Source organism: Symphodus melops (assembly GCF_947650265.1).
Source record: "Symphodus melops genome assembly, chromosome: 22".
Classification (NCBI taxonomy): Eukaryota; Metazoa; Chordata; class Actinopteri; order Labriformes; family Labridae; genus Symphodus; species Symphodus melops.
This window is the reverse complement of record NC_136712.1, coordinates 10625601-10652944: the sequence shown is the minus strand read 5'-3', so window position 1 is coordinate 10652944 and position 27344 is coordinate 10625601. Positions and strand designations below refer to the sequence as shown.

Here is a 27344-nt window from a genome sequence, read left to right as displayed (position 1 = left end):
TGACCACAAGGTGTCAATGTTGTTGGGAATGTGTTTGGTTTTTTTTTCTCTCTGCGTCAATTTCAGTCCATTAATGTAGAAATCACAGAGGAGAGCAGTAAGTAGAAAAATGCCTGTTAGATGTCATGCTGAAATCTAATTGGAAGAAGCGATCTGTCTGGAGAGTAGTCACAGACGGGAGTAGATGCATTTGTACTGTACATGTAACTAGTGCCACTGCTCTATGACTTAACACACATATTAGCTCTTTACCATCATCTACAACTGGTCCATGTAACAGGGAAAGGTTAAAATGATCCAGTATGTTATAGGGAGAGGCTTTCTTTTTAAAAGAAAAATGGAAAAAGCGTATGAGGGATACCACAAAACAGGACCGCCATCATGAAAAAATAATGCAGTAGTTGCTTTTGTGGGGAAAATCTCAGCAAGCTCTGCCTAAGACGGAAATGTTGGAACAATGTGTGGAGCTACACATAAAAGGCACCACAAAACCATTGCCATTCAGTGAAGTGTGCTTCAGCCAGTGTCCTTTGCTTGCAGGTGTAATTTCACTTTGAACTGTATCTGACCTTTGTCACATGCCGCCTCCTTTTCTTGGATTGGTCAATTAAGGCGAAGAAGCAATAATGGTGTCTGAAGTCTTTCCAACTTGAGCAACATGTAGAAATTTGACCGCTGATGTTATATCAGTATAATGCCCGACGGTTTACGATACTGTCCTTCAATCTCAGAAACAAGAAAAGTAAAGATCAACATTTTGGAGATTGTTTATCTATTAGGCCTGTTACAAGAAAGTGAGTTATATGTCATCAAACATAACTTTTTTTTAAATATATATATATACATACATACATAAAAACAGCTGTCCACAGATTAGATTTAATAAACCCATGTCGTCTTTTTCAGGAAAACATTGTGCATGTACAATATGTACCGTCTAATTGCAGGTGACGTGGTAGCGCATGACTGATTTTGAACAGCAGAACGCCACGGAAGTGCTCTGAGATCCTACACCAAAACAATGCGCAGCAGGGGCGTGTCGAGAGTGTGTCCAGAGGTGGCATGGACCCCCTTGAAATCCTCTTGTCCACCCCAGGTGCTACACCAAATTCCTGACTGTTATTGGCTATTTGCCTGGCCAGAGGTGGGACTTGTTAAAATCTTCGATTCAGGCTGCGTTGCAACTTTTAAAATACTTTAAATTGTGAATTTGGATGTACATATTGCTTTGAATCCTTGATGATTTAAGCTAAAGAGATGTATATGTTGCCATTATCTTGTTTTACTTAAAAGTCTATGTGATTAGTGCAGACAGAAGGGGTGAATTAATCCTCTTCATTGATGTGCATGCGCACACTACAGGCCACCCCTGCACAAGACCACCCCAGTCCATAAAGTCTGGAGCCTCCCCTGCTGCACAGGTACCTGACACCTGGATACTGCTCAGATGTTTTACTCCAAAATCAATGCACTGATACCGTAAAAGAAAATATCGCACAGATGCTCATAACAATAAAAATCACAGTGAAAGCTGACAACACGTTACAGTGGTGCCTTAACACTAAATAATAGGCAGAAGCCCTAAAATACTGTATTCTTCATGGAGAAGCTTCTTTCTCACTGGATCCTCAAATATCTCCCGGAGACAAGTTTGGGGCAGAATGGCATCTTTTTTTAGACGCAGATGATCAGGTTCTAGGGTTGTGATCTGACTCTTACTCATGCTTACTAAACCATGTCGGAACAATGGGTGCCCTCTAGAACAATAGCATAATGGCTCTATCCACCTCCTGGGCCTCGAGTCTTCACAGGGAACGCTGAATGATTTGTGAAGAAAGACTCTCCACTTGATGAGCCTATTGTACTTGAGCATGACATTAAATGCCTGAAGTACTTGAATGGTGTTACCTGCTCAACTCACTTCCTGTTGATGACAACTGGGCTGCAATCCTCTTTAAGTCAGGGAGATATAAACAGCACCACCTGGTTATATGTGGGCCACCTCACCCTGTTACAGCTCGTCTAACAGAAACTGAGGGAGTATGGTATCGAACGCTGAGTCTGAGTCAATAAACATGAGTCAAGCACGAGTTGTGGGATTTTTTTCAGACGCCTAGAAAGAGGCGTTTACATGTTCACGCATCATCAGTGCCCGTCTTATCGTTAGAAGCAAATGTAGAAATTCCCCCAGTCTTCTACTTAGAATGAAGAATAAAAACATAATCAGCTATTAAACACTGTATTGCTCTTCCTGATACACTTTTGATGGTAAAGTGTGTTTCAACATATTAAGTGTCAACTCACTGACAATGTTTCACTCTCCATTATTACCCAATAACTTTTCCGATGGGGATAGAAGACGCTGGAAAGCGAACATGAACTACATGTGTAACGTTTTAAGAAAATCAAGGCTTATACAGGGGAAGTGTGAGAGGAGTGTTTTCCTTATTACTTTGCCTTCAGCTGCAGTACTCCTTATGTCCATTGTGTTCCTTTTTTTTTCTTTTTCTCCTTCTTAGTCTGTAGTCACCACGCTCTCAGGGTCGACTGTCACATCTGACTCACACTGCTCTCCACAACAGTGGCACTTCCAGGGGTTGGCCAGAGGACCGAGTTTATCATCTCTGAATGGAAAATGTGGGTGAAAAGATCAAGAAACAAAAAGGATAAATTATACTACAAATGTTTCCTAGTTGTACTATTAAATTACAAAATGTAATAACAATCAACTGCACATTTAGATGGTTTAATTTGCAAAAAGCTATCTGTTCAGCGATGATGATACGCAGTGGAGATATTAGAAATGCCTAATTCTTTGCAATTGAGATGGGTAAAGTAGATACATCAACGCTCTTCTCCTTGAAAGTAAAGGCAGGAAATAAAGCTAAGAGTATCCACCTCTACTGCTCTGTAACTACATACAAAACGATTATTGTTGATTGACACTCCATATGAACATTTACTTTTAAAACATTTCAGTAAAATGTTTAAAACTGTTTTGAGGTTATTGTTAAATGAACATCAGCTTTTTCCTGCAATTATTTAGAATTGTGAGCTCGAAGGTAAATAGCACGCTCACGGTCAATCTTGAGTGTTTCTGCTGAAGAAAAGATGCAGAAATACTGTACAAATAGATGTATATATAAGACAATTAACTGCACATCAAAATGTTCTGCATTGAAGATAACAAGATACAAAACTATTTACATTTTCCTGACCTCTGATCATAAAGCTTCGCAGGTAAGGTCGAGTAACGAGAGCCCTGGAGAGAAATTATTCGTCAGCGCTGGAAAACTGTCAGCAATGTCCTTTCTCAAGCTGAGTAGCGATTGTGATGAATGAACAGAAAGAGCGAAGACGGTCTCAGTAGTCCACTTTCGGCTGAAAACAATAAAAGAGAAAAGGCAGTGAAGTGGTACGATTAAAGCAAAAGAAATGTGTACTGCTGGCAAAATTCCCACTTCATCACATGAACATCCTCGAAGAAAAATGTTTAATCTTGGAGTTTCATCTGTTCAGCTAATAAGCACTGTTTAACGGATGATATGGGTGGAATTAAGATTTAGTTGAGCTCCAATTACAAACTCCAAGAGGAATTCCCCAAAGATCACTTGTTATGTAATTAATTAGATGATCCAAAAAGAGGTGCTTTTGGTTTAATTTCCAGGCAAACATGTTTAATTTGCCTGCTGAGCCACACTTTCAAAAGAACAAGTGGTGCTCGTGTTATCAGTCATTAGAGCTGGACCTCAACCTTACAGATCATCACACTGAAGGACAAGGAGCCTCAGAGCAACGATCCAGGATCCTATTTCATTAGATGATTAGAAGGGATGTTACTCAATTACAACATGTATGTTAGGTTTTAAGTCAGTACAGTATCTAGCACAGCCTGATGTTTACTAGTAGACTGTGGAAGCTTTAAAATGCTGCAGCTGTCACTTTAAATGTGATTACTTCCTCATTGTAATAGGGATGTGAAAATAGGATAAAATGGTAAGAAGCAGACAACTGCTTTAGGCCCCTGGCCAGCAGGGGGCCCCCCTGAGGACTCACACACTTAAACCAAAGCACTGGCCCAAAATGTGCAAATTCTGTAATGACAGTAGAAAACCCCCCTTTAGGGCCCCCTTTCTGACAGTATGCTGCTTGGTGTTGTTTGCATCATTCCAATGAAAACCAAAGTTTGTCATTAAAGGTTAACAAAGAAAAGTGAAGAGGAATTATCCAACTATAGGATAGAAAAAGAAATGGGAAACAGGAGTAAGCATAACTACACTGGCAGACATGATAGATTTTTGCTGAGGCAGACTCTAGAATCGCTACTTGTAAGAATGCACAATTGCTTTGAGCTCAAGCTAGCATGCTAACACAGCATTTGAAATGTTTACCACGTTAGCATTCTAACAGTTTGCTACATTGCATGTAAACACTCCCGCCGAATGGGAGGAAAACTAAATTTGTTCGGCAAGGCATGAAATCACACAGAAAATAAAAGAGCAGTTGAACTATTCAGCTGATGGAGACACTAGAGAAACAAACAAGTGACTCAAATTTAAACTTCTCTGTAGCATTTCCTCAAAGAAAAAGTTCATCCTGACAACCTCAAAATATTTGTTTTTCCAACATTATGATGAGGTGCTATACAACTCTACATAATGACTGTGTGAATAACTTAATAAACATCCCATGAATAAAAAAATACATATTTTATCAGGTGAACTGACTTCATGTAACTGCAGTTGAATATATATGTAACCAAAAACAACTGTGAGCCTTTACATGATTACTGCCGATAACTATTTTTATGCTTTCTTTTGCACATATTTTACCATGTTTGCAGCTGTATTAATGCTACTTCAAAATGTGTCAATTTTCTTGATTTTTAAGGAAACAGATTCAGCATTGACGCAGGGCTGTGCACAAGACTGTGTTCTGTGAAGATTTACACAACTAAAACAAATAAGATTACATTTAATGTAGTTAACTGAATTAACAATATTATTTTTACCAATGATCACAGAAAGTAAGTATCCATGGGGGGCTATGCTGTGTATCTGTACCATACGTTTAGCTGAAGGCAGGCGTGGTTATTTTCAAAACTAGCATGATTTTGTAAGTAGCATTCCCCTTCAGTGTTAGCATTAGCATCCACCCCCTCCCCTCTGTGCTCCCTCAAATGCCACGCCCCTCACTTACATGCACATGCGCCATTGGTCCAGAAGAAGACCTCAGCTCATGCATTGAGTGTGGGCTCGTGCATGCATGTGGTAGAGAACGAGCAGGGAGACGTGATTGGTTCATCATATTGGTACCTTGAGGCAGATATTGGTCAAAGTTTTTACGGGCTTACAATTGCTACAGACGACAAATGCTCCTGGTTTATTTTTCAGAGCGCTTGAGTTATTAATTACTATCAGTACCTAAAGACCACAATCTTAAAACGTGTATGTAGAGAAAATTACCAACCCTGCCTTTAAAAGCTTCAAATGTCAACCTGTTTATGGGATCAATGAAAAAGGAAAAGTCAGAGGGTCACCACAATTAGCTTGTTTGGTCATGTTCTTCTAATAGTCGAGTTGTTTCAGGCTGGACAATGGGAATTGTTGGGTTCGAACATCCTCACTGGAGGCAGGATTCTGATTGGGAAAAAAATCTGGAAACAAGACAAAGCAGAAGTGTCACATTCTGCTACAATACTCAGGTTTTGGCTTAGAAGTAGGCAGGGCTCAGTGTTTCAATAATAGAAAAGGAAACAACAGATTAATGTGGTAAAACTTGAGCAAAATATACAATGGAAGCTCCTTTGTGAACACTGAAAGACACAGGAGGAGTACTTTTCCTGTCTCCGGCAACACAAAAATATCCTGTGACACAGCGACGATCATGAGTTGCTTTGACAGAAAACATTCAACACACATTCGCAATAACAAGTCTTCACACAAAACAGCCATTAATCATCAGTGGGTATTTTCCTCCCTATTCAAAGGCAGCACATTTTGTTTTACAAATAACACAACAGCCACTTTCAATCATTTAATAAAAGCTTGAATATAAGACCATTTTCTTTTTACAGCAAGTGTTCAGTTGTTTGGGGGAATCTTTTCTTCTCATCCTTACCGCAGTGAGATTGAATTCAACCCTGACTCTTACAAGGCAACTTTTCATACAATCAACTTTCACTTCAGTCTGGATCAGATACAACAAACCAAAAAAAACAACACGCTGGTTTCGGGGTTTTTGAAGCAAAAACTCCTCATCTACCTCACCTGTAGCTGCAAGAAAAGACTTTTCACAAATATAAAGATACAGTTGTTTTTTTTCTTCTTCAAAAATTTATATAAATAGAAGTTGATTAAAGATCTGAGGCGTTATGACAAAGTGCAACAAAGAAGAAAAAAAAAAAAAGGAAGAGGAATTTTTCAAACAAAAAGGGTTAATACCTCCCCCCCACAAAAATTCAACAGCAAATCATCAACTGTACAAAATGCTCTCAAATCGAACATCCATGAGCTTCATTGTAAAATTTTTAGCTGCAACAGGCTTTAACCTTCTGTTTCCAAGACTGCAAACAAAAAGTCTGGGTGGCATTTCCCCAAAAAAAACATCTTGTTCTTTCTTTGATCTGTAAACAGATGTGAAGTTATTGAGCATAAATCAACATCTACACCATCCTTAGAAACATCTTCATACTTGTACATTTGAGAAAACTGTGTGGGGGTTCACCAGTCATCTGACACACCATGCTTATCTACAGTAACAAAAAGACTATGGAGCCCGTATCCCTAAACTGATCCAAGAGCGGTTCTGCAATCTGATGAATCCAATGTCACCATGGGAAGCACAAACACATCCGATTAGGTGCAATTCATTCATCGTTAGTGCTCAGAGGCTTTAGATAAATACAACTAAAACCTAAATGAACAGTTTTTGAAGAACTTTGAAAGTACTATAGCAGGTCGGGTCGCGCTCGCGGTGCCACATTGACGTCAAGCCAATAAAAATGATTTCAGTTGGTTTAGCTTCATCACTGCACCAATAGGCAACCACAGATTTCTTTCTTAGGTTTTTTTTTTTTTTAACTATTTGTTTCTGACACGTGAAGGGCTCACTTTAATTCTGAGAGGAAATCCTCTCAGTCTTGTTGAATTTAAACATTTCCTGTTCCGGGTATAATGTCCTCCGCAAGCTCTGATCTTGAGGTTTCCTTTTACACTCGGCAGTTTTCTCTTAAACTAGCACTCATTTCGAACTCTTGCACTCGTGCATCATACTGAAATAGATTTCTGGTTGCAGGAATGGCTGTTTCGCATCGCCACTTGTTGTGTTTACAGATGAGAAGCAAGCTTTGACCTCAAACACAGCAGAGGATCGACCTAACCGGCCCTGGAAGATTAAGATGGTTGAAAAATAAAATGATAGTTTTGAACATCGGATAAAGTATGAGAAAGGGAAGAACCACAGGCAAACAGGAATGTGGGGGCCCTTTATATGAAAATTCTAACCTGGGGCTTGGTTTCATAACAACCTTCAGAATTGTTTGTTAGCAAACAACAAAGAAGTCAATGGGGGGGGGAAGAGAAATATTAGAGGTGTTAAGAAATACTGGTGTAAAAGTTTAACTGGAAACTGACATTTTGGACCATCATCTGTTACATTTGGTAAGTGAAAGGCCCAAACGTCCATATCATTTAGTGTGATTTGGTTGAATAAGCCAACATACTTGTTTTTCAAAGGCAGTATACAAAAATAACTCGAATGTCCGACTACATGCAGTTGCACGTCGATAGCATGTTTTTTTTTTTTTTGGCTGTTTTAACACACTTCTCACGGACCTGGGTTTCTCTTGCTAGTACAGCAAATGGCTTTGTTTCCCCTCCACCTTTTTCTATTTTATTTTAAATCAAAAAATATAAAAGATATCATTAACTACACACTAAATCCAATTAGAGCGAGAGGTCAAAGTTGTGTTATTATGACCAAGTAAGACGTCCCAACTGTTTGCATACTGTATGCAAAGCATGTTATTTTCCAAGGGCAGCAGCAAGAACGTACTGTCGTAAAAAAAAAAAGAAAGATGCAATTTGAAAGGCAGAGGAGAACCTGGACAAGGTGTGGAATCAGATACAGCTCTGTCCAAAAATTCAAAATAAAACAAACTGAATACACTACATACTCGGAGCATGCACACAAACTAGGGAAAGAAACAATATCCAGAAGATTTTAAAAAAGGCAGTATACTTTTTTAAGAATGAATGTTTAAAAGGTCATTACTGCAAGAAAGATCCAAAAGATCAAACAAAATAAATGCATATAACTGGTATATTTCCTTTTTCGCATAAAGCTGTTGATTCATTGTGTTCTCACCGTTGCTTGATTAGGACACGGCATGTGTCCATAACAAAGTCTGAACTGAGATATTATGTTTGTCACCAGACATAATTGGCTGGGTTTCTGTGGAAACAATTATGAGTAAAGCTCTCTTCAAGTCTTTTTCTCAAATTGGCCACAGGTTGTTTTTGAAATGGGAATGACATACACAGCAGCTGTAGTCAAAGCTTATTTTTTGGCTTTGTTGTAGTATTCAATCAAATACTTTTGAATGAACAAATTCTTTACGGTTCCAATGAACTTCTCTCGAAAAAGATTTTTGAGAACCACACGAGATTGTTCGACATTATTGACCACGGACCAAGGTAGCAAAACACCCCCCCCCCCCCTTTAAGTTCATAATAAGTAAAAAGGGGACAATTAATAATAAATACAAAAATAATAACAGATATGTACACATTTTCAACAATATGAACTACCATAATACTTTTAACATTTCTTCAAAACGCACAGAAGTTGTTTTTTTTTGCCAACAAAAAGTCTCTCAACCTTGACGGTCAGTTAGAAAACAAACGATAAATTATAATACAAAAAAAAAAAAGAAAAAAGAAAAAAGAAGAGATCCAACACCGAAGAAGTAATTCCTTGTTGGATGCAAGTCCTGACACACAAGACAGGAGTTTGTGTTTCTTGCAACAATCAAAACAGTCTTCTAAAAAAAACCCAAAAATAAAATCTGATTCCTTCCTATACTGACATACAATGCATTGACACGGTAACACTAACAGTGTTTTCGTTGTTTTCTTCCCTTGTGTGAGCGTGTCCTCTTGTGGCACTGCTGGGGACTAGTGAGGAGGGACGCAAAAAACGGGGGGGGAGTGGGGGCAGTAAGTGCACTTTGAACACAGGCATGCTGGGAGGAATGGGGAGCAAGGACGAAAAAAAAAAAAAGAAAAAGAGAAATCTAGGGATGTACAGAAAGATACAGATAAGAGAAACCCAACCAAAGTTGCTGCTATTTCATATTGGGAAGAGGAGAAGCACAAATCGAGAGAAGGACAGAAAAAGAAGGGGGGGGTTAAGGAGGTATGGGTTAAGGTGGTATAGTTGAAGGCAAGTAGGAGTCCTACAGTTACTGTGTCAGTAGGTTCTCCAACCATCTAACTCCCAAAAACAATCACTGTCCTTGTTAGCAGACAGAAGAAAACAGAGCAGAGAAGAAAATATAATTCCAATTGCTTTAAATGCATCTCTCCCCAGAATGTATACAGCGGTGGAGTTATTAATATGCCTTGAAAACTTTGTGAAGCAAATTCCCTTCTCAGACATCAAGTTTTTTGGCCTCCACTGTCTCGTTATAAACTGAAGCGTTTACGGCGAGGCCTGTAAAACGCAAGAGGTGAAGAGTGAAAGTGACTGCCGGTGTCGCGGCGGGTGAACTGCGCTGTCATTGGCCAAATAGGGGGGTGACATCGCCAAGACCAAGCAGCCTGATTGGTGCTGTCAGTGGAAGAGTGGTGAGGTCAAAGGTCACAAACGGTGGTGGCCTGCACAGCTGCACAACATTCAGTCCATGAAACAGGTTTGTGTCAGTGATGCATCTTGGCCTGTAGGGAGAAGAGGGCAGAGAACAGTTTACTTACTTTCATTTATTACTTTTTCAACTGGTTCAGTTCACAGATTTTTATTTCTTTAAGCTTCTTTTTCTTTTTTTTTTTTTTGTGCGCATGTTAGAAAACTAACAATCCCCACACTTACACCCATCAACAACTTTGTTTAGCCTGTAACCACGCTAGCATTAGCTGCTAAGCAGAAAAGTGATGCTCTGTTTTCACATATGCACTCCTGAAATGCTCCAAAGTTGTTAGTCATATATGTCCTTCACAGTGTGAGGATTTCCCTGTAGAACGGGAACATGTGAAAAAATCTGGGTAGAGTTGGGGCGAAAAATCTGTCAGTTCACTATCACAAACTTGAGCTCACCTCAAAACATTTGCGAACATTTCTGGGAGTTTTGTGCATGTGTGAAAACATCAATGTACTTAAAAGTAAACTTGATAGAGAAAGATAAGATCAACTTTATTAATCGTGCATTTGGGGATATTAAACGTATTTTTTCAGGTTCTAGGTTGAAAATTTAAGTATTGCAGTATTGCATTGATAGTTAATTGCAGGATAGGGGAACTAAAGTCAGTGGCGATGTCTGAACCAAATCTCTAAACAATGCATGTCAAAGTTGACGAGATACTATAGTCAAAAGTGATGTGCAATCCATGGAGGTAGCTGCTAGCCGGGCTCCATAAGCAGACATCCCTGTGTCATCCATCTATCACAGTAAGTAACATTTAAAGGTGGTCGACATATAGCCAGTACCAGAACACTGTTAGTACTGGACGTATGTATTTACGTAACACTAACCTGTCTGGGTGACTCAGGTCCCGACGCCAGTATTCTCCCTCTTTCAGTCCCATTCCCAAAGAGGCTCTCCAAGCCCCCCGGCCTGCTCAGCTTGCTCGCCTTCCCCTTGTACGAACTGGGACTCTTCCTCTTCCTCCCCTCTGCTCCTCCTACATACGCCAAGGGTCCGGAGGGGGGAGCCAGGGGCTGATGGGGGGCGCAGGAGGGCTCTCTGTTGGGTGAGTAGGGTATACTGGTCGTGCCAAGTTCGTGACTAGAGAAAGCCAGAAGAGGAAGAAAATTGCCTCTATTAATAACAGAAAGTCAGATTTATTTTCCAGCGCAGTATATTTAAGAGGAAAGTTAAACACTTGTCATGCAGCCTCTGCACTGCTGGCACTGTCCCCTCTGTTTACACACTGCTCTATTTTTAATAAATCACTCAGCCAGTTATGCCCAGCTCAAATGAGGTTATTTCAATCCCCGACTGCAATCAAAACGTCCTTTATTGGACCAATTAAGATAAAACCCTTTCATTTGATGGTGTGCCCTTAAATAGAGGAGACTTTTAATGAGTGTTAACCCTTCATTTAGACCTTCAAGGAGGACACTGCAACAATAACATCCAAAAACCAGTAAAACGTTTCAAAAATCCAGCTTGGACTGATCCCTGAAAGGCTAAGTAAACACGACACCTACTTCCTAAAGATCTTTGTAGCGGCAAGATAAAAAGGCCTGAGGAGAAGACTCTTGCTTCAGTGAAATGGCCACACTGTTGGTCACTTTTAATAATAACTTTTAACACGTACTTCTCCTTAAACCTACTGCGTCTTTTTGTTCGCCTTAAAGCTTCTTGTTCCAATCTTCCCTTACAATGTAAAAAAAAAAAAAGACAGACAGTGTTAGTACCTGTTCTGTGAGTTGATGCTTTGAGACCCCTCAGCTCTCGATAACCAATCATCTCCGCTTCCCCCGCGCTCTAGTCCCTTTTTCCTAACCGTGGTTGCCGCCGTTCCCCCTGCACCTTGCGACGTCGGATGATAACTGCTGCCGTTCCTCTTGTGATTATCCACCGTCAACGAGGAAGAAGAAGAAGGAGAAAAGGGTGAGGAGGAGGAGGAGCAGTGGGAAGAGTTCTTTCTCTTCTTGAACCCCGCCGCGCCGTCCTCCGTGCTTTTGGATGGGCGGCTGGCTTTGTGCGTGCTGTTTCGCGCTTTACCCGGCGCAGAAACTGGGGCGACAGGCTGCGCTGCCTCTCGAATGCTGAACGCTCCGGCCGCGGATGCAGACTGAGGGAATGAGGCGGTGTAGGAGAGGCAGTTGGAGGGGGGGGAGAGGAGAGGAGAAGTGACGGAGTTGGGAGACGGCGTCCGCTGTGAAGCGATGGGGGAGGTACCAGAGGAGGAGAGGGAAAGAAGACTCTCAGGAGCCAGAGGCACCTTCCTGAAACAGGAAGAGATTCATTTCGTCAGAAATGAACAAACAAAGCAGCATTATCACTCTCATAGATTGACTCTAAACCTTCAGTGCTTAATCAATACGCTGTGAGTGATCAAACAATGAGTTTGGTCTACAGATATTTAGTCTAATCTTATCAGACTATGACACCATTTCTAAACAATAAGCTTCGGTGGCTCCTCCCTTGACTTTCTTTCAATGTAAAAATGTTTTTTAAACCCTTTAAACGCCGGCAATTCTTTCATCAAACATGGATGAAACCAAAAACATTGCAACACCATCTTTATAAACAATGCATAAATGACAAAACAGCACAAAGACAACATATCAAAAACATGATTCGTGGCAACAATAGACTTTGACAGTACAAAGATGTGAAACACATACCTGATGGAGTAGTTCATAGTTAATGAGATGAACTGGCTGATATTAGTAACATGATTTAATATAAAAAGAGGATCCCCGACGGGCTGAGTGTGTCTGAATTAATGATGGGGAGGGGTTCACCTCTCTGTGAAAGACTGTGCTTGCATGTAGTGAGACCCTTAAACAATAAAGGTTTATTTTAATGTAAAAGTGTGAAGAATCTGGGGATTTCATCATCTACAGTAAATAACAATAATATAAGATAATAATAACATTCAGAGAATTTAAAGAAATCAAATGGAAAAAGTCCCTCAGACTGCCCTGCATTAAAAACACATCAGTGCAGGAGCTCAGGAAGTCTTCCAGAAGTCATCTGTGTGTGAACACAGTTCATCAGTGCGTTTACAAACACTGGCTGAAACTCTCCTATGAAGAATAGAAACCAGATCCCAAAAGGTCCCTGCATTCTGTGGCTCTGAGCTCGCTGTAAATGGACTGTGATCCTGGACAGCTCATCCTCCAGGTGAACGCCATGAGACCTGTAATCAGTGCACGCTCTGCAGACGCTCAAATCTTAGCAAGTGTCTGCATCTAATCTTTAGGGCTTTTTATGTCTGTATGTCAAGACAGAACAGCGGATAGACTCAGAGACTGGGGAGAAAGAGAGAGGTCCGATTTAAACTAGAGCCTCCGTATATGGCGCACGCACACTAACCACAACGCTACGAGCGTAGTGGTTAGTTTAACATTTTTAAACATCTTATTTTGAGATATAAAAAGTAAAAAATGCTTGAAATGCTTTAAATAATTCAAAAAATATCTGACAATGGGGCAAGCAAATTCGACTTAAGTTCCTTGTAATAAAACATTACATTTTTTAAACAACAACCCAACCTTTTAGGAAGTGAGGGCAGCATGTGCTTTGTTTGTGTCTATCTAAAAGTTTACATGTATGTGATTTTAATGTGTTCAAGTAGTTCAAAGCAGAGCTACAAACTGTTTCCCGACAAATATGAGTTGTTGGGGGATTTTTTCCCGTGACGGCTGAATTTGATCACATTACGAGTCACAGTGGCTGCTAAAGTCCATTTAAAAACAACAAATTGATTATGTTGTCTCTCCAGGTTTGTTTGCAGCGAATCAGCTGAATGATTTAGCCTTTGAGGCTGAAATGGAAACTCTGAGCAGCCTCAAAATGATATATTTGTTTTTTTTGTTTATAAGTGAGAGCAAATGCAAAACACTTCCCTTCATAAAAAGGCCTAATACTTGAATACTGTTAGCCTTGACTTGATATGATACGTCATTACATTACACTGCCGGTTAAATTACAGGGGCAGGTAAAAAAGAAGAGTGGCTGGTATGTTTTTGAATTCACCAGTAACAGGTAGGCAAAAAGTTCAACCGTTTCACAGTGCGCTTGTCCTTTTTTGTTTTCTGGTTGTAAATGATTTTTTTTAAAATGTGCTAAGTAAAGCAGATTGGATTGGCGGTGTCACTTTTATTATTAAAAGGACTTGTGTATTTTACGGAACATCACAAGGGGATACTCCAAAGTGTCCATACATTTACTTCATGTAATCCCTTCTGTCGTTTACACCACAACAAATCCCATCCTTCCAAACATAAATGTTTAAATATATACATCTATAAAAGAGATACACTTCGCTCGACCAAATCAAGATGTCATATAAACATCACGTTGTCCGTTCGAGCGCGCTCACCTCCACATTTGTGCATTAAGGTGCTTCTCCACCGTGTTCTGCAGCGCCAGCCTCATCCTGTCCCATCGCCTGTCGAACACGTAGTGGCCCCGTCCCATGAGTCTGCTGCTGAATACGCAACACTGGAGAGAGACAGGAGGAGGAGGGGATTGGAACAGATGGGAAGTAAAGTGAGGCATAGACAGAAATATTGATGGTAGAACAGGAGGCGCATTAGATAGAGGTACGTAGGACGGAATAAAAAGGCCAGGTAGATGAGAGGAGATAAAACAAGAATAAAATAAGAGTTTGAGAGAAATAAAAAGAGGGAGGGAAACACAAGATGGGGAGACAGATCAGGATGTGCAAGCAAAGAGCGTCATAGATGGAAATAGCATATGACCAAGCGAGAGTGCAGAGGAGGCCACACAAAGTCTAAAATGGGCCGGCGATATTTCACAAGCAAAAGAAAAATCAAAACAAAATTTGAAACAAGTTTAAACATCTAAAAATGTTTTCGGTCCAAACATCTGTGGAGGGTATACGGAAAGCAACCTCACCAAATCAAAGCCTTGTTTGTAGCGTCAGCTTTAAATGTGACTGCTTCACTAAGTCTCATGTGGTTTCATAAAGACAGGAAAAGGAGTCGCGTATCCTTCCTGTGACCCCCGTATAGACTTGACCCACATTTGGTCAGAAAGTTGAAGGGAATGAATCCTCCGTTTTCAGATCGATTATGCTTTAAGCTGCTCAGTTTGGCAGGAAAACAGTCGTTTTCAATATGCATATTCAACCACAGGAAGCATAGCGGCGTGCTATCAATATTTCAAACAAATGACTGTGATGTAACTAACATAAAGGCATAACATGATACATGACTTGTATCTTGAAAACAATGTGAGCTACTCCTGTGCTTGAAAACTCACAAACATAATTTGTCTATTTGACATTTAGAAAGAGGCCCGGCAGAGCAAAGATTGCCTTGGGTGTTTAATATTTAATGCAAGGTTTTGGATTATGACAGTGTAAGTAGTGGTAGTATTTACCCCTAAAGGCTGTGGGTGGTGATTGGAGTAGTGATAAGCTGGCCGTTCAGAGTCCTCTGGAGTCTCCGCGTCTCCCTCGTCGCTCGAGAGTCGACTGCCGTCTCCCGCTGCCCAACTGTGGGCTGGCTGCTCGGGGTTGGCGACCTGGGCGGGGGCGGGTGCTGTAGGCAGGGGGCTGGAGGTGGAGCTGGTGGAGCCAGGAACCCTTGGGTGGAAGAAAAAAAAGAGAGAAGTGAGAGACACAGGAGTGGTTTAGAAACGAGGGTAGAGAAAAGGATCAATGTGAATAACAGCGAGGATATTTGAAGAGAAACATAAACAGAGTGGAAGAAAAAGTGGAAGAGAAGGTATAAAAATAGAACAAAGATAAAATAAATGAAAACAAAGGAGGAGGGGGAAGAGAGGCACAGAAGAGAAAATAGATAAGTATTACAAGCTGATGTCACATGTGACGCAATGTATGTCATTCTCAATGTTTCCACGGTGACACAACCGACAGACAACCTCAGAGAATCATCTTTAAAGGAGGAAGAGGAACATGTTTTCTGTGAACTATTTCACCCAGCAGACTCTGCCTTTCCCTCATTCAACACTCTTTTACAGCCCCCTCTGGTGGGAACAACAGGAACTGACAGGGATGTCTGAGCACATGTCTGAGACCAGCACAGTAACACACAGACATGCATTAATCCTGTTCTTTGTTTTGAGTTACACAAATGTCATTTAGGCATCTTCAATTTTTTTAGGCTCGGTGTCAAAGGGTAGATTTAAAATGTACAATTCAACCTTAATTTGTAAACTCTGGAAACCGTGAGAGACTGAACCTGAAACAAGCTGAAACTCATTGGCCTAATGAAGTTGTTCTTTATAAGGCCTTCTTCACATTGCACCTCCAAATCGGGCTTTTAGCACATCCAGATTGTATGTAGTTTATTTTTTTGCCAGTTTGGAAACTAAAAAGCATGAGATCTGATTTTTCCAAATCTGATTTAAACTACATACGCATAATCTGATTCCTCCAGATCCGAATCAATCTGAACGCCTCAATGCGTCTTCTGCAGCACTGCGACACCATCGACAATAACAACGACGACGTAGACCCGGAAGTTAATTCAAGGCGCATTCTACAACCTAGTCGAAGCTTTTGATCGAGGAAAACAACAGGAATATAAAAACAAATGTGAAGCAAAACAACAGCCCGTGGACGGACTGCTTCAAAAAAGTTTCTGTCAGAAATAGATACTTCTCTGTCATTCGTAACCTGTTACCATAGAAATCAATGTGGATCAGACCGCGTCAATACGGACAGGCAGATCAGATCAGGTCACTTACAATCTGGAATGTGGACAGTCAGTCAGTCAGAGCGGATTCTGATCTGATTTTGGGGAAACAAGAACGAAGCCTAAGTGTTGAGGGAGCTTTTTTGTCCTCGTCAAGAATTCTTTTCTTTTTCCATGCACCTTAAACGTTGGTAAAGTTTTGCCAGAAAACCCTATTTTATGTATTCTATTCTACCCTTTGTAAACCTGCAGTGCTCTCGCTGTGTGTTCGGGCTCCACTCTCCTACCTTGGTATGTGTGCGTTGGCCAGTCGTAGCTTCAGCGTGGATAAGGGTCGTCCGTTAGGGCAGTGAGGCTTGATGGGAGATCCCGTCTCCTGTGACAGAACGCTCTGGCTGCTGCCTTCTTTTCCTCCCTGCCCTGGGTCCCTGTCTTTTTCCTTCTCCTTCACTACCTCCTTCTCCTTCGCTCGCCCCTTGTGTTCGGCCAGCAGGATGTCGAAAGCTTTCCTTCGGCCAGGAACGGCTCGACGGTGAGTTAGCGAGTGAGTCTGCGGCAGCCGAGAAAAAACAGAAGGGGAAAAAATTAAATAAATAAAAGCTGAACAGCAATCACATACTTTAAAGAGCTTATAATTAACGAGCGTAAAGTAATATCACAGAGGCTGTGCCGATTCAAGTTTTGGTGTGACGAGAATTCAAACATTCTTTGGCAGGGCTGATTTTTGGACACACGCCGGCTTGAGTCGTGGCTCCCTGCTTTCTGGAAAGTCTCCATAATCGCCGCTCCATGCTGCTGCCATCATCACAGCAGACTAACATGGGTAAATATTGCCAGTGGATGGTGAGCTTGTCTATCCTTCCAACTACTTTGGAGTATAGCCGGGCATCAGACTCTGTGTGTGTGTGCGTGTGTGTGTGTGTGAGTGAGAGTGAGTGTGTGAAGCCGGTGAAGTTTGAACAGGTTGCTTGGCGTCTTAAACAAAAACATTCTTTATTCTCACTTTGAGACGATCCTGGAGGCTGAACCTTCAACGTACTAAAACGTATCTTGAATGATGACTAATAACTTGTCTGGAAACATGCAAAGCTTCATTTTGGTATGAACGCTGCCGTAAGTACACAAAAACAAGATATACTGTAGATGTGCTTATTCTCACCAACCGCAAAAAAAAAAAAAAAAAAAAGGTCCATCTGTTGGCCTCGTTCATCTTTATTTACTTAACAAGCAGTTTGAAGTGATTAGGAAAGCTTAATAGGAGTAATTAAAGGGCAGTTACATTGAGTTTTACAGCTGAAAGATGTCGCCTCATCCAACATCTATAATTAGCACATCAAGGGAAGTGCAGGAGCTGTTACGCTCCAGCTCTGCTTTAACGAAGAATCAGGACGAGAAAGAAGCCTGTGAGTGTGTTTGATGGGAGTACTTGTGCGTCGGAGTTACCTTGCAGGTGAGCGACCTCGTGCAAGGCCGTTTGGTCTCAGGATCCTGGACTCCGCAGTGCTTGTTTGGATCAAACACTCTCCCTGTGTAACATGTAAACACACATTAGACAGCTACTTAAAGCGACGTCTCCATCCTTCCTTCAAGCATCAAATCCCATTTTCTGCTCGCTCGAGCCTCTGAGTGTCACAAGATTGTTCATTTGTCTCGTTCGTGATCGCTCACTCTTTGACGTGGGTCTTTTTGTTTATTCAATCGTTGGGATGCAGCCTCAGCTTTTCTGTCGTCTCATAGTGCTCTTCAAGTGTGACATTGTTACGATGCTACCACTCTCAAACAGATCTACTGGACACATCCTGCATGCTGTGACTAATCATTCTAGACAGGACATGCTGGCAGTCTGACAAGAGTCAACTGTGACCGACAGCGCGAGGAAACGCTCTCTGAATAGAATCAGAGAGTGACTTAAAAAAAAAAAAAAAAAAGAAGCACAAAATGTAACCCTCAACTTTGAAGAGCTTAGCAGTTGGCTGCTAGTGTCTCAAATGTGTAAAGAAAAGTGTGTTGAATGGAATCCAATGTGTAAAGAAACAAACTAATGACATGAAAGTGATGTGATGATTGGCTCCTACTGTATATGGCTCCGTTACAAGCCAAGGCTGGGTTAGTCGTTACGAGCGTGCAGCTGATCACAGTTGATCCGTGCAGAGCTCAGATCCATCAGCGGGATCACTGTGTAAAATAAATGCACCGCTTGCTAAACCCCTGCGCAGCCTTCTCAACGAAACTAAGGCGGCATTTACGTAGTTTCTGTCGGCGCCATGAAGTTCTGCTGCGCAAATAGGAATCATCTTCATGAAGGTGTTTTACAGACCTTCACGCAGAAACGAGTGTTGACAATTCATAAAACAAATCCTCTGAAATAATCAAAATCTGTCAGATCTGTGCACTGTGGGTTTGCACAAAGAAGGTCAAAGGTCACCCAGAAACTTGGTCTGCTAGATCTACGGGATTGATGATATCAAGTTGCGAGTTCAGCTTCAGTGAAAAGACTAAATCTGCTTTTAGTTGTAAAACTTGATCATGCGTACAGTTGTTCCAGTTGTTGCCATCACTTATCATCTTAGAAATAAAGCTGGTGAACATTTCATTCCAACAGCCTCAAATGATGACAAGAAATTAAACACTTTCTACAGCAGGTCATTTGGGGTGAAATAGTGATATTAACCGTACATGATGATTTAAAAAAAAAATTTATTTAACCTTTATTAACCTAAGGGTGACCTGGCCAAGAGGGCAGCAACATACGTCATGATGACACCAATCATAAAAACACAGCTAAGAAACAAAGTACTCTGTTTTGCTATTCAAACTGGCCACCTAACAACAACCTGTGGTCAAGCTTGGTTATAGTAAACTGTTGAACTGTCAGCGGGCTGTAATCTAGAGCTGGCCTTCCCTGTAATCCCTGTAATCTATTTGTGTTTGCAGCATGGACACAGAAGGACTGACAAAACAAATGAACAACAAACAAGCATGTCGTGTCAAACTCGCACGCTCTCGCCCTTTAAGAGCAGGATGGGTAGTGTGAACAGACTGATGAGAAACCACACAACTCAAAAAAGTGAAAAGGACAAGACAAAACGAGACCATGAAAAAAAAAAAAAAACAGGCCAGAGGAGGAGTGCGTAAGAAAGAGTTTAACGAAGAGGTCGAGGCAGGAGGTGAAGAGAGAGAGAGACAGAGAGAGGGAGGGGGACAGAGAGAGAGAGAGAGCGAGAGGGAGGGGGACAGAGAGAGAGAGAGAGGGAGGGGGAGAGAGAGAGAGGGAGAGAGAGAGGGGGAGAGAGAGAGAGGGAGAGAGAGAGAGGGGATGTAAATATGTAGAGACACGGCAGGTGGGGGGGAAATCTCTCAAGAAGACGAGCAGCTTTTTTGGCAGCGGGGAGCTCGTGAATTAGACGGTGTAAATCAGACGCTCGGCGCACAGCAAGACGCCGAGCAAACGGGGAGAAAAGAAGAGAGAAACGAGGAGCGGAGGAAGAAGAAACACTGGATGAAGAAATGTGACGTGAAAAAGAAGAATCTGAAGCAAAAAAAAAAAAAAAAAGGTCTTTAAGTGCTGTGCATGTTTTTACTTGTCTGCCTTTGGGATGACCAGGAGCTGAACGTGACAGCGCAAAGTTTATTTCAAATAACAAAACGAAGGCTTGAAGGCTTGTATAGATAAAAAAGAAAGAAAAAATGGTGAGTCTGTCCTGTCTGGAACTTAAAAACACTGACGCTCTCCAGATGATACGGAGATAAGAAATTGTATTCTTCCATGAGGCTGAGCACATTTTCGTGTGTGTTTATCTGTGTTGTGTCACAACAGTGTGAGGCGAAAAGAAAGAAACATGTACCTCATCCAGCTCAGGACTGTGCGCTTGTGTTCTGAGCTAACAAATTGATGAATCACACTCATAAACAAACCATAAACAATGCAGGCAGGAAATGACTCAACATACACTCATACATTTCAACTCTTAATTCCACCTATTATAATCGTATATATAAAAAAATGTGAGTGCACATGGAAGCTCGAATGATTCCGTTTCCAGAAAACAAACGACCGCTCGAGGATAAAAAAAAACGTCCAAAGACTCACCTGAGAGTCTTCTATGAGACTTGGAGGAAGCCTTAGTTCCATTTTGGTGCTTCTTCTCCGAATGTGACAAGGATGATGACGGCAAGGCGCCGGGTCGGTGCGCAGGGGAAGGTGACGGGGAGGCTTTTCTGTCCAGAGGGGAAGAAGAGGAAGAAGGCGTGGAAGGCGGCCGCTTGTCGAGGGGAGATCGTGCAGGACTGGGCCGCCTGTCCAGAGAAGAAGAGGGCGATGTGTTTGAGCGCGGCGTGGACGGCCCGCTGACGCAGCGACCGTTGGAAAGCTTCTCGGTGGAGCGTTGCGAGGACGGGGGTGTGAGGGATGAGGGCTTGTTGGAGGAGGGAGAGGTGGAGGAGGTGAGGCGCACGTGGGACGCCGGGGTGGCTCGGTTGAGGCACGGCATCTTCTCCAGGCTTACCACTGGAAGGGAAACACTAGAGAGAGGTAAAGAGAAGGAAAAAAAACGGTTTGAATAAATGTTTTGGAGGTATGAAGCCTTAAAAAAAACAAACAAAAAAAACCACACTGAGCTATCAGGAAAATAAATGTGTGCCAACCACGTCTTGATCCGAGATCCCTTTGGTGGGTAGACGGCGAGTGGGGCCTTGCTGAAGCGAGAGTGAGGGTAGTCTTTAGGGACCCTGAAGGCCAACGTGTCCCCAGGACTGGGAGCCTCAGCAGGGGCCACAGCAGGCGCTTTGGGCTTCATGGGGACCAGGGCGCTCCGGTAGGAGACAGGGGACACATGGCGCTTTTCTGAAATCCAGTCAAAGAAAGAAGCAGAGAAAAAAAAAGGTGCGTGACAAAGAATCATGAAACACTCCAACTATAAAGATCAAGCATTGCAAGGGGGGGAGCTGATCTGATTAGCATCCAATTAGCAACCGATTCTGCTGAGATACAGTTTGACACTTAAACTACTTCTTTTTTTAATTTTTTTGTTAACCTGCTTGGGTGCCAGGTGGCTGCAATGGAGCATGGGAGACACCAATCCATGCCACAACCTTTCAAAATAAAGTACTTAGAAATCAATTAAGTGCTATTCACTCTAATGAGCACCTTGCGTGACTCCATCTCCAAGAGCAACAATTATAATAACATTTTTGACCCAGATCTGATCACAATACTCGAGTGCATGGATGCTGAGATGCAGGAAGAATTGTACGGAGAGAGATAAATCACAAGGCTGTGGGGCGAGGGGGGGGGGGGGAGTAGGGTAGGAGTGGTGTTTACACTTACGGTTTTTGCTATGCATGTCTTTGTGGGAGAAGGGTGGGGAGGGAATGAGGGGGTGTGGTCCGGGACTGTATGTCTCTCTCTGACTGGCTCACAGGGAAACTATACCCCAGCTACCTGGAGGGAAAACAAGAGGGGTCAAAATGTCAGAAAAGCAGAGAAGTATGTGGGGAAACAAAACATACTCCACACAGGACATTTCCAAACATGTGTATCAAGCCTCGGCTTAAAATATCTCCTTCTCCAGCCGTAGCCCGAAAACCTTTAATAAAGTCCCAACCGTGAGTGGTTGTCTCCTCGTCAAACACCCCTGAGGCTCAACAGACCTGCAACACATCCTCCCTCTTCCTCACACCAGCCAATCAACTCACAGCTATGCTTTCTCCCCAAGGCAGAAAAGCTCCCTTTTAAGCTCCCTAAAATGATTAGAACATTAGCTCATTATCATTCGTATTAAATTGTAAATCTCACAGAGATTTTTTTTTTTTATGTAAACATTTATCAAATTAATCACCTCTAAAGTTAAACATTCATGACGCCTTACTTCTAGAAATAGCACGTTGTTGTTGTAAAGACAGTCCACCCTGGAGCATTATTTGGCATTGTTCCCATTGAACTAGCGTAAAGTTGATATCAACCAAATCAATGAACTCTAGATTCATTTGATATCCATTTTTATGCTAGCAGGAAATCCGAGCCTGACATCACTGAAGTTAGGGGAGACACACTAAGTCAAGAATCTCACCAATAAAGATGACCTTGTGAGCATTTCGCTACAACAAGTTTAAACAATGATGTTTAAAATGATTGGAAGGCCTGGAAGGTGAACAGATTTTTTTACTTTTATATAGATTCATTTTTCATTTCAACTGCAGTCAAGTTCATATTTGGTCCCCATGGTTTTTAAGTATTCAACTCAAAACGTGCTCCATGTAAAGAGTGACAGCAGAGTGTGTCAGTCAAGGATGTGTAACATGTCAGGTGTCTGTAGAAGGAAATAGAACTGAAGATGAAGCTTTGAACATGTAACTTTCACTGTTTTCTTTTGTTTTGTGTATGTGTGTGTGTGTGTGTGTGTGTGTGTGTGTGTGTGTGCTGAGTGTGTGTGCACTGGCTGCAGCTGCACTTCATACCTGCATTCAGACAACACAAGTCAAAGTAGGCGTCTGATTTTGACGTTGTGACGTTACTGATGCGACATTTCTAAATAAGAAAACGCAGACACTGGGAATGAAACGGAGGAAAAAAAAAAGTCAAGTTTGAAACAAAGTAACCATCAACACATTTCTGTGAGAACGCCCATGAAAACCTACAATTATAGTTGAAAAGACTGACTTGACTTCCTATTTGTACAGCGAGTGATCAGCAGCTCACACGCAGCCTAAAGAGTGGAGTTGTTACTACCGGAGCATCCAGCAGATATACTGCTACAAGTCAGAGGCCTCCCATGTGTTTAACCAACTCCTGATCAAGAAGCAGTTATGCTTTGAGGGGGGGGGGGGGTTGTGAGTTTGTGCTTTTGAGTGTGTAACAATGTTGTACAAGCAGGTTAATGAGTGTATCAGTAATCAACCAGCAGCAGGCGAGGGAGACAAACGGCAGACAGACGACCGACAAACCCAGCGTGTGTTTACTCAGAATAGACGAGTGCTGCAGGTGATCTGGGGACAGTGTGTGTGCAATGTGTGTGTGGGTGCGCATTGTTGGCGTGTGTATGAAAGAGATTAGCCGCACATGTGCAAGTATAATAGATCTGTGCGGGGGAAAGATAGCGTCCTGAGAACTTTTATGCTGCAAGGGAGTGCGTCAGTCCACGCTATAGGCTGTAAGTAGATGGCTGCAGAGTGTGCAGAAATCTGTGTGTGGTATGTAAGAGAATACGTCCTATGAGCTTAAAAATGAGAATACAGAGTGTGTGTGTGTGTGTGTATGTATGTGTGTTTGTGTGTGTGGGGCAGGTGTGTAAATAGGCCAGTTGCAGCACAGGCAGCTGTATTGAGAGTAGAAGGATCAAAGTCCAGAGGCACATTTGCAGGTATGCAGCTACAGCAGCTAAAACTTTACACATGGAATCACACATCATTTGGCAAAATCACCTCTCGCAGTGAGTTCAACAGCACAGTTCAATGAAGCACTACTGCACAAATTAACTAGGAAAACAGTTTGTGTGTGTGTGTGTATTTCTGATCTAAATGTATATTTCAGCATTTTCTTATATTTCCAAACAAAAACAGTATAAACAGTTAACACAACCATCACTTTGGATATTCAGCCAAGCCAAATTAATCGTAACCTTTGATTTGGTGGGTTCAACTCAACACTTGTTTTTTTGTTGTTGTTTTTTTCCCCCACTTTGATTAAACGTTCTGTTGTGATTCATTTTGTTCTTTTTTAATGATTAAAAAAAAAAAAAAGATGTTTTTTTATGTTCCAAAATAGAAAATGAGGATTTAGATAGAAAAGCAGAAGGTTATTATGTAAAAAAAAATATTATTAAAAAAGTCCAGGTGATGATTGAGGAGAGAAAGAGATATGAACAGTAAAAAGATATTCACATAAGTTTTCTGGCTTTTTAAAATGACTGCATCCTTTACAGCGATTCTGCCAGTCAGCACAGCACATACGTACAACAAATGTACAAACCCAGAATGATAATGCTGTGCACCAGCGCTCGTTCTGCGAGTACAGAGCCTGCTGGGAGTTAATCCCACTGATTTACAATGCAGGGATGGCTGCCTGTGCAAGGTCACCAAGGCGCTCCGACCACAAGGGCACCCTCCTCTACTACGATCTCCTGCCTGTCTGTCTGTCTGTCGTTATGGCAATGCTGAGAGCCCAGCTGGTAGCTGATTGGCTGCTGACTCATTACGTGGGTGGAGCTGTTGCATGATGAGGAAGCAGTGGCTTGAAGAGCTCAGCTGAGGTGCGTTTACATTGAGAGGCGAGTGACAGAGCAGTGGTGAGAAAAAGAGTAGCACTTGCACACACTTCCAGCCATGCAAGTTATGTACAAGCATTGAATAAACAACTTAACTCCTCTTTTACTGCAGAACAAGCTTCCAAAATGCTACTGAGAAAGCAGTGAGATTAAAGACTAGATTTGCAAATCTAGTTAACAAAACAAGGGGGAGTTTTACCCGAGAGATTATTTAAGGACACCTTGCGTAACCTGATTTTTACATTTTATATCAGGAAATCAAACATGAACAAGAAGAAATAAACTTCTACATCTGGAAGATTTTGCACTTTGAGTGGAGCTCTGAGAGACGGAGGATATTGGAGCCGATAACGTCAGAAAGAGATTCCCCAAGATGCATGCAGGTTTTTATTTGATTTGGCTCCTTCGTACAAAAAGCCGTGATGAAGAAAGTCCAGACAACAAAGACACACCAAACAGAGTATTTTTCTAAGGATGTGCAGGTCTCGACATTATAACTGGCTGGCTGGCCTGGACACATGACCGAACAGGTTGTAAATTCCACTGGCCTTAAGAAAAAAAAACAGTAACACATTCTGAACTTCACATGGCTCTCCTGTGAAGCCGGTGTTACTGTTTCATCTGGAACTATTTTGAGATCCTCTCGTTTAATAACGGCTACAGCATCAGCATTTCAATCCCAACTTCTGGCTTCTCAGGATGAAGTAACCAAAATAATCCAGATTAATCAACGACTGCTGGTTTTCTCTTATCATTTGAAGCGTTTGTAATGTCAGTGTTATTTACGTTTATGTCGACTACATACACATGATGCAGATGTTTTTCAAATCAACGAGTAACTGTGTGTAGTTATGCTTGTCTCATTGTCGATCTAAATAATCCGGATTAGGATTTTAGACAGAATCGAGCAGCCCTGCGTTGTGTTTATGTGCATAAAAGGTGAGCTCTTCCTATGATGTCATACACTTTGCTTTTCTCAACAGAGCAAGCTTCACTGTCAAGAAAAGAAGCAAAAAGAACTCCTTCTCATCTACACCAGCAACTGGCATTTTAATTGGTCGGAGTCTCAGTTAATGGCTGACACACAGCCGGGCCGCAATAACAATAACACAAGACGTTCCGACATCCCCACAAAAAAAAAACCCAACAAACCTAAGCAGAGCCTGTGTGGTTAAGGGCATGTGAAATGTATGATGACACCACAGCCAAGGCTCGCACACACTTTAACACAACAACAAACCGAGAAGAGGAAATAGAGACGGAGGAGCTGAAGCGTTGAAGTTCACAGTGAGACGAAACCAAGTGAAAACAGAGGATTTGTTCTTCTTCTCAATTAATCCAACAGCACGGAGAAAAGCTGCAAGGGTCATCGAGAGAGCAGCAACGGGACATTTTCATCTTGCACTTGACTCCCTCACACAAGCAGGCCACCATCAGGGAAGAGGAGCCAATGAGAGGAGAGATGAGCATGTACGGTAGAGGATGAGCGATTCGGAAAGAATCGCATCGTGAAGTGCTGATTTTTTTTTTTTTCCCGACAAGAAACATATCTGTCCGTAATAAGATCTGAGCATCATTCAAAAGGCATTAAAAAGGATTTCTTTGCATATTTTCTCTCTTCGCAAGCTAACAGGAGACTGTATGGTACGGCCCCAGCAAGCGTGAAGGACTTGTTTGATATCCCACTGGGGCCACTTATGCTGAGATTATACATGCATGCTTTTCTCTGAGGAGATTTAAATAAACAAATCCACTAAATGGAGCATGCTTCTGAGGTATCCAATGCACTATATGTATTATTTTATATATACACACATATACATATACATATATACACACACACGTGGAATATACCCAGCATGCATCCAGTGCAGGTCTCTTGCCTACCTTGTGAACTCTCTCTGTTCTCCACACAGGAAAACTTGAGCAGCAAACTAGGCGTAGATAAATCAGAGCCACTGACCCCTGAGGCAGCAAGCCCTCTCTCTCTCTCTCTCTCTCTCTCTGTCTGTGTGAGTTTGTGCATGCATGCATTTCTGTATATGCAGGGCCTTAACGCTGATTCGATGCACTCTCGAGCATGAAAGCAGTCTTCCATGATCGGACACACACACACGTGCGCACACACGCACACACACACACGTACAAGGCCGTGGCAATGAATCAAAATGCTATATTTAAAAAAATAAATAAAAAAAGGTAGAAACCACCAGCAGGAGAAAAATAATAATAATGGCGCTATGCTTTTGAGGATATTACAGTGACATGATGTGAATGGGCAACAATGGGAGGAAATGCATAAAACATCAAGAGGATATCTTGACAGGGTCAGGCCCCAGAGGCGATGCACTCAGCAGAGGTCGGAGGGAGCATTTTTCATGTCATGACAAAGCGTTTCGGTGTACGTAAGGCTCCAAGTGGAACTCTGAAGTCAATGAATCACCTTTAGCAGCTATACAGTTTGACTTTAAGGTCACTGCATTAAAGTAGAAATCACAAATG

General features: G+C 41.8%; 1 protein-coding gene across 2 annotated transcripts in view; it reads right to left on the bottom strand.

Moving 5' to 3' along the window:
* Positions 1–6023: 6023 nt before the first annotated feature.
* The window catches only part of atxn7l1 (ataxin 7-like 1), a 28811-nt gene continuing 7490 nt past the window's right edge, over positions 6024–27344 (bottom strand). Inside the window, exons 1-10 of one of the 2 annotated variants that reach the window (XM_079334957.1) lie at positions 21908–22014; positions 21226–21424; positions 20672–21102; positions 18025–18107; positions 16869–17131; positions 15302–15506; positions 14277–14398; positions 11638–12171; positions 10750–11002; positions 6024–9938 (exon numbers count right to left, since the gene is read on the bottom strand). In XM_079334957.1, the coding sequence (XP_079191083.1) occupies positions 9921–9938; positions 10750–11002; positions 11638–12171; positions 14277–14398; positions 15302–15506; positions 16869–17131; positions 18025–18107; positions 20672–21102; positions 21226–21424; positions 21908–21923 (2124 nt within the window). In that variant the 5' untranslated portion in view covers positions 21924–22014 and the 3' untranslated portion in view covers positions 6024–9920. Of the gene's footprint in view, positions 9939–10749; positions 11003–11637; positions 12172–14276; positions 14399–15301; positions 15507–16868; positions 17132–18024; positions 18108–20671; positions 21103–21225; positions 21425–21907; positions 22015–27344 lie in introns of those variants that run through there. The other variant, XM_079334958.1, reaches the window with a different exon arrangement.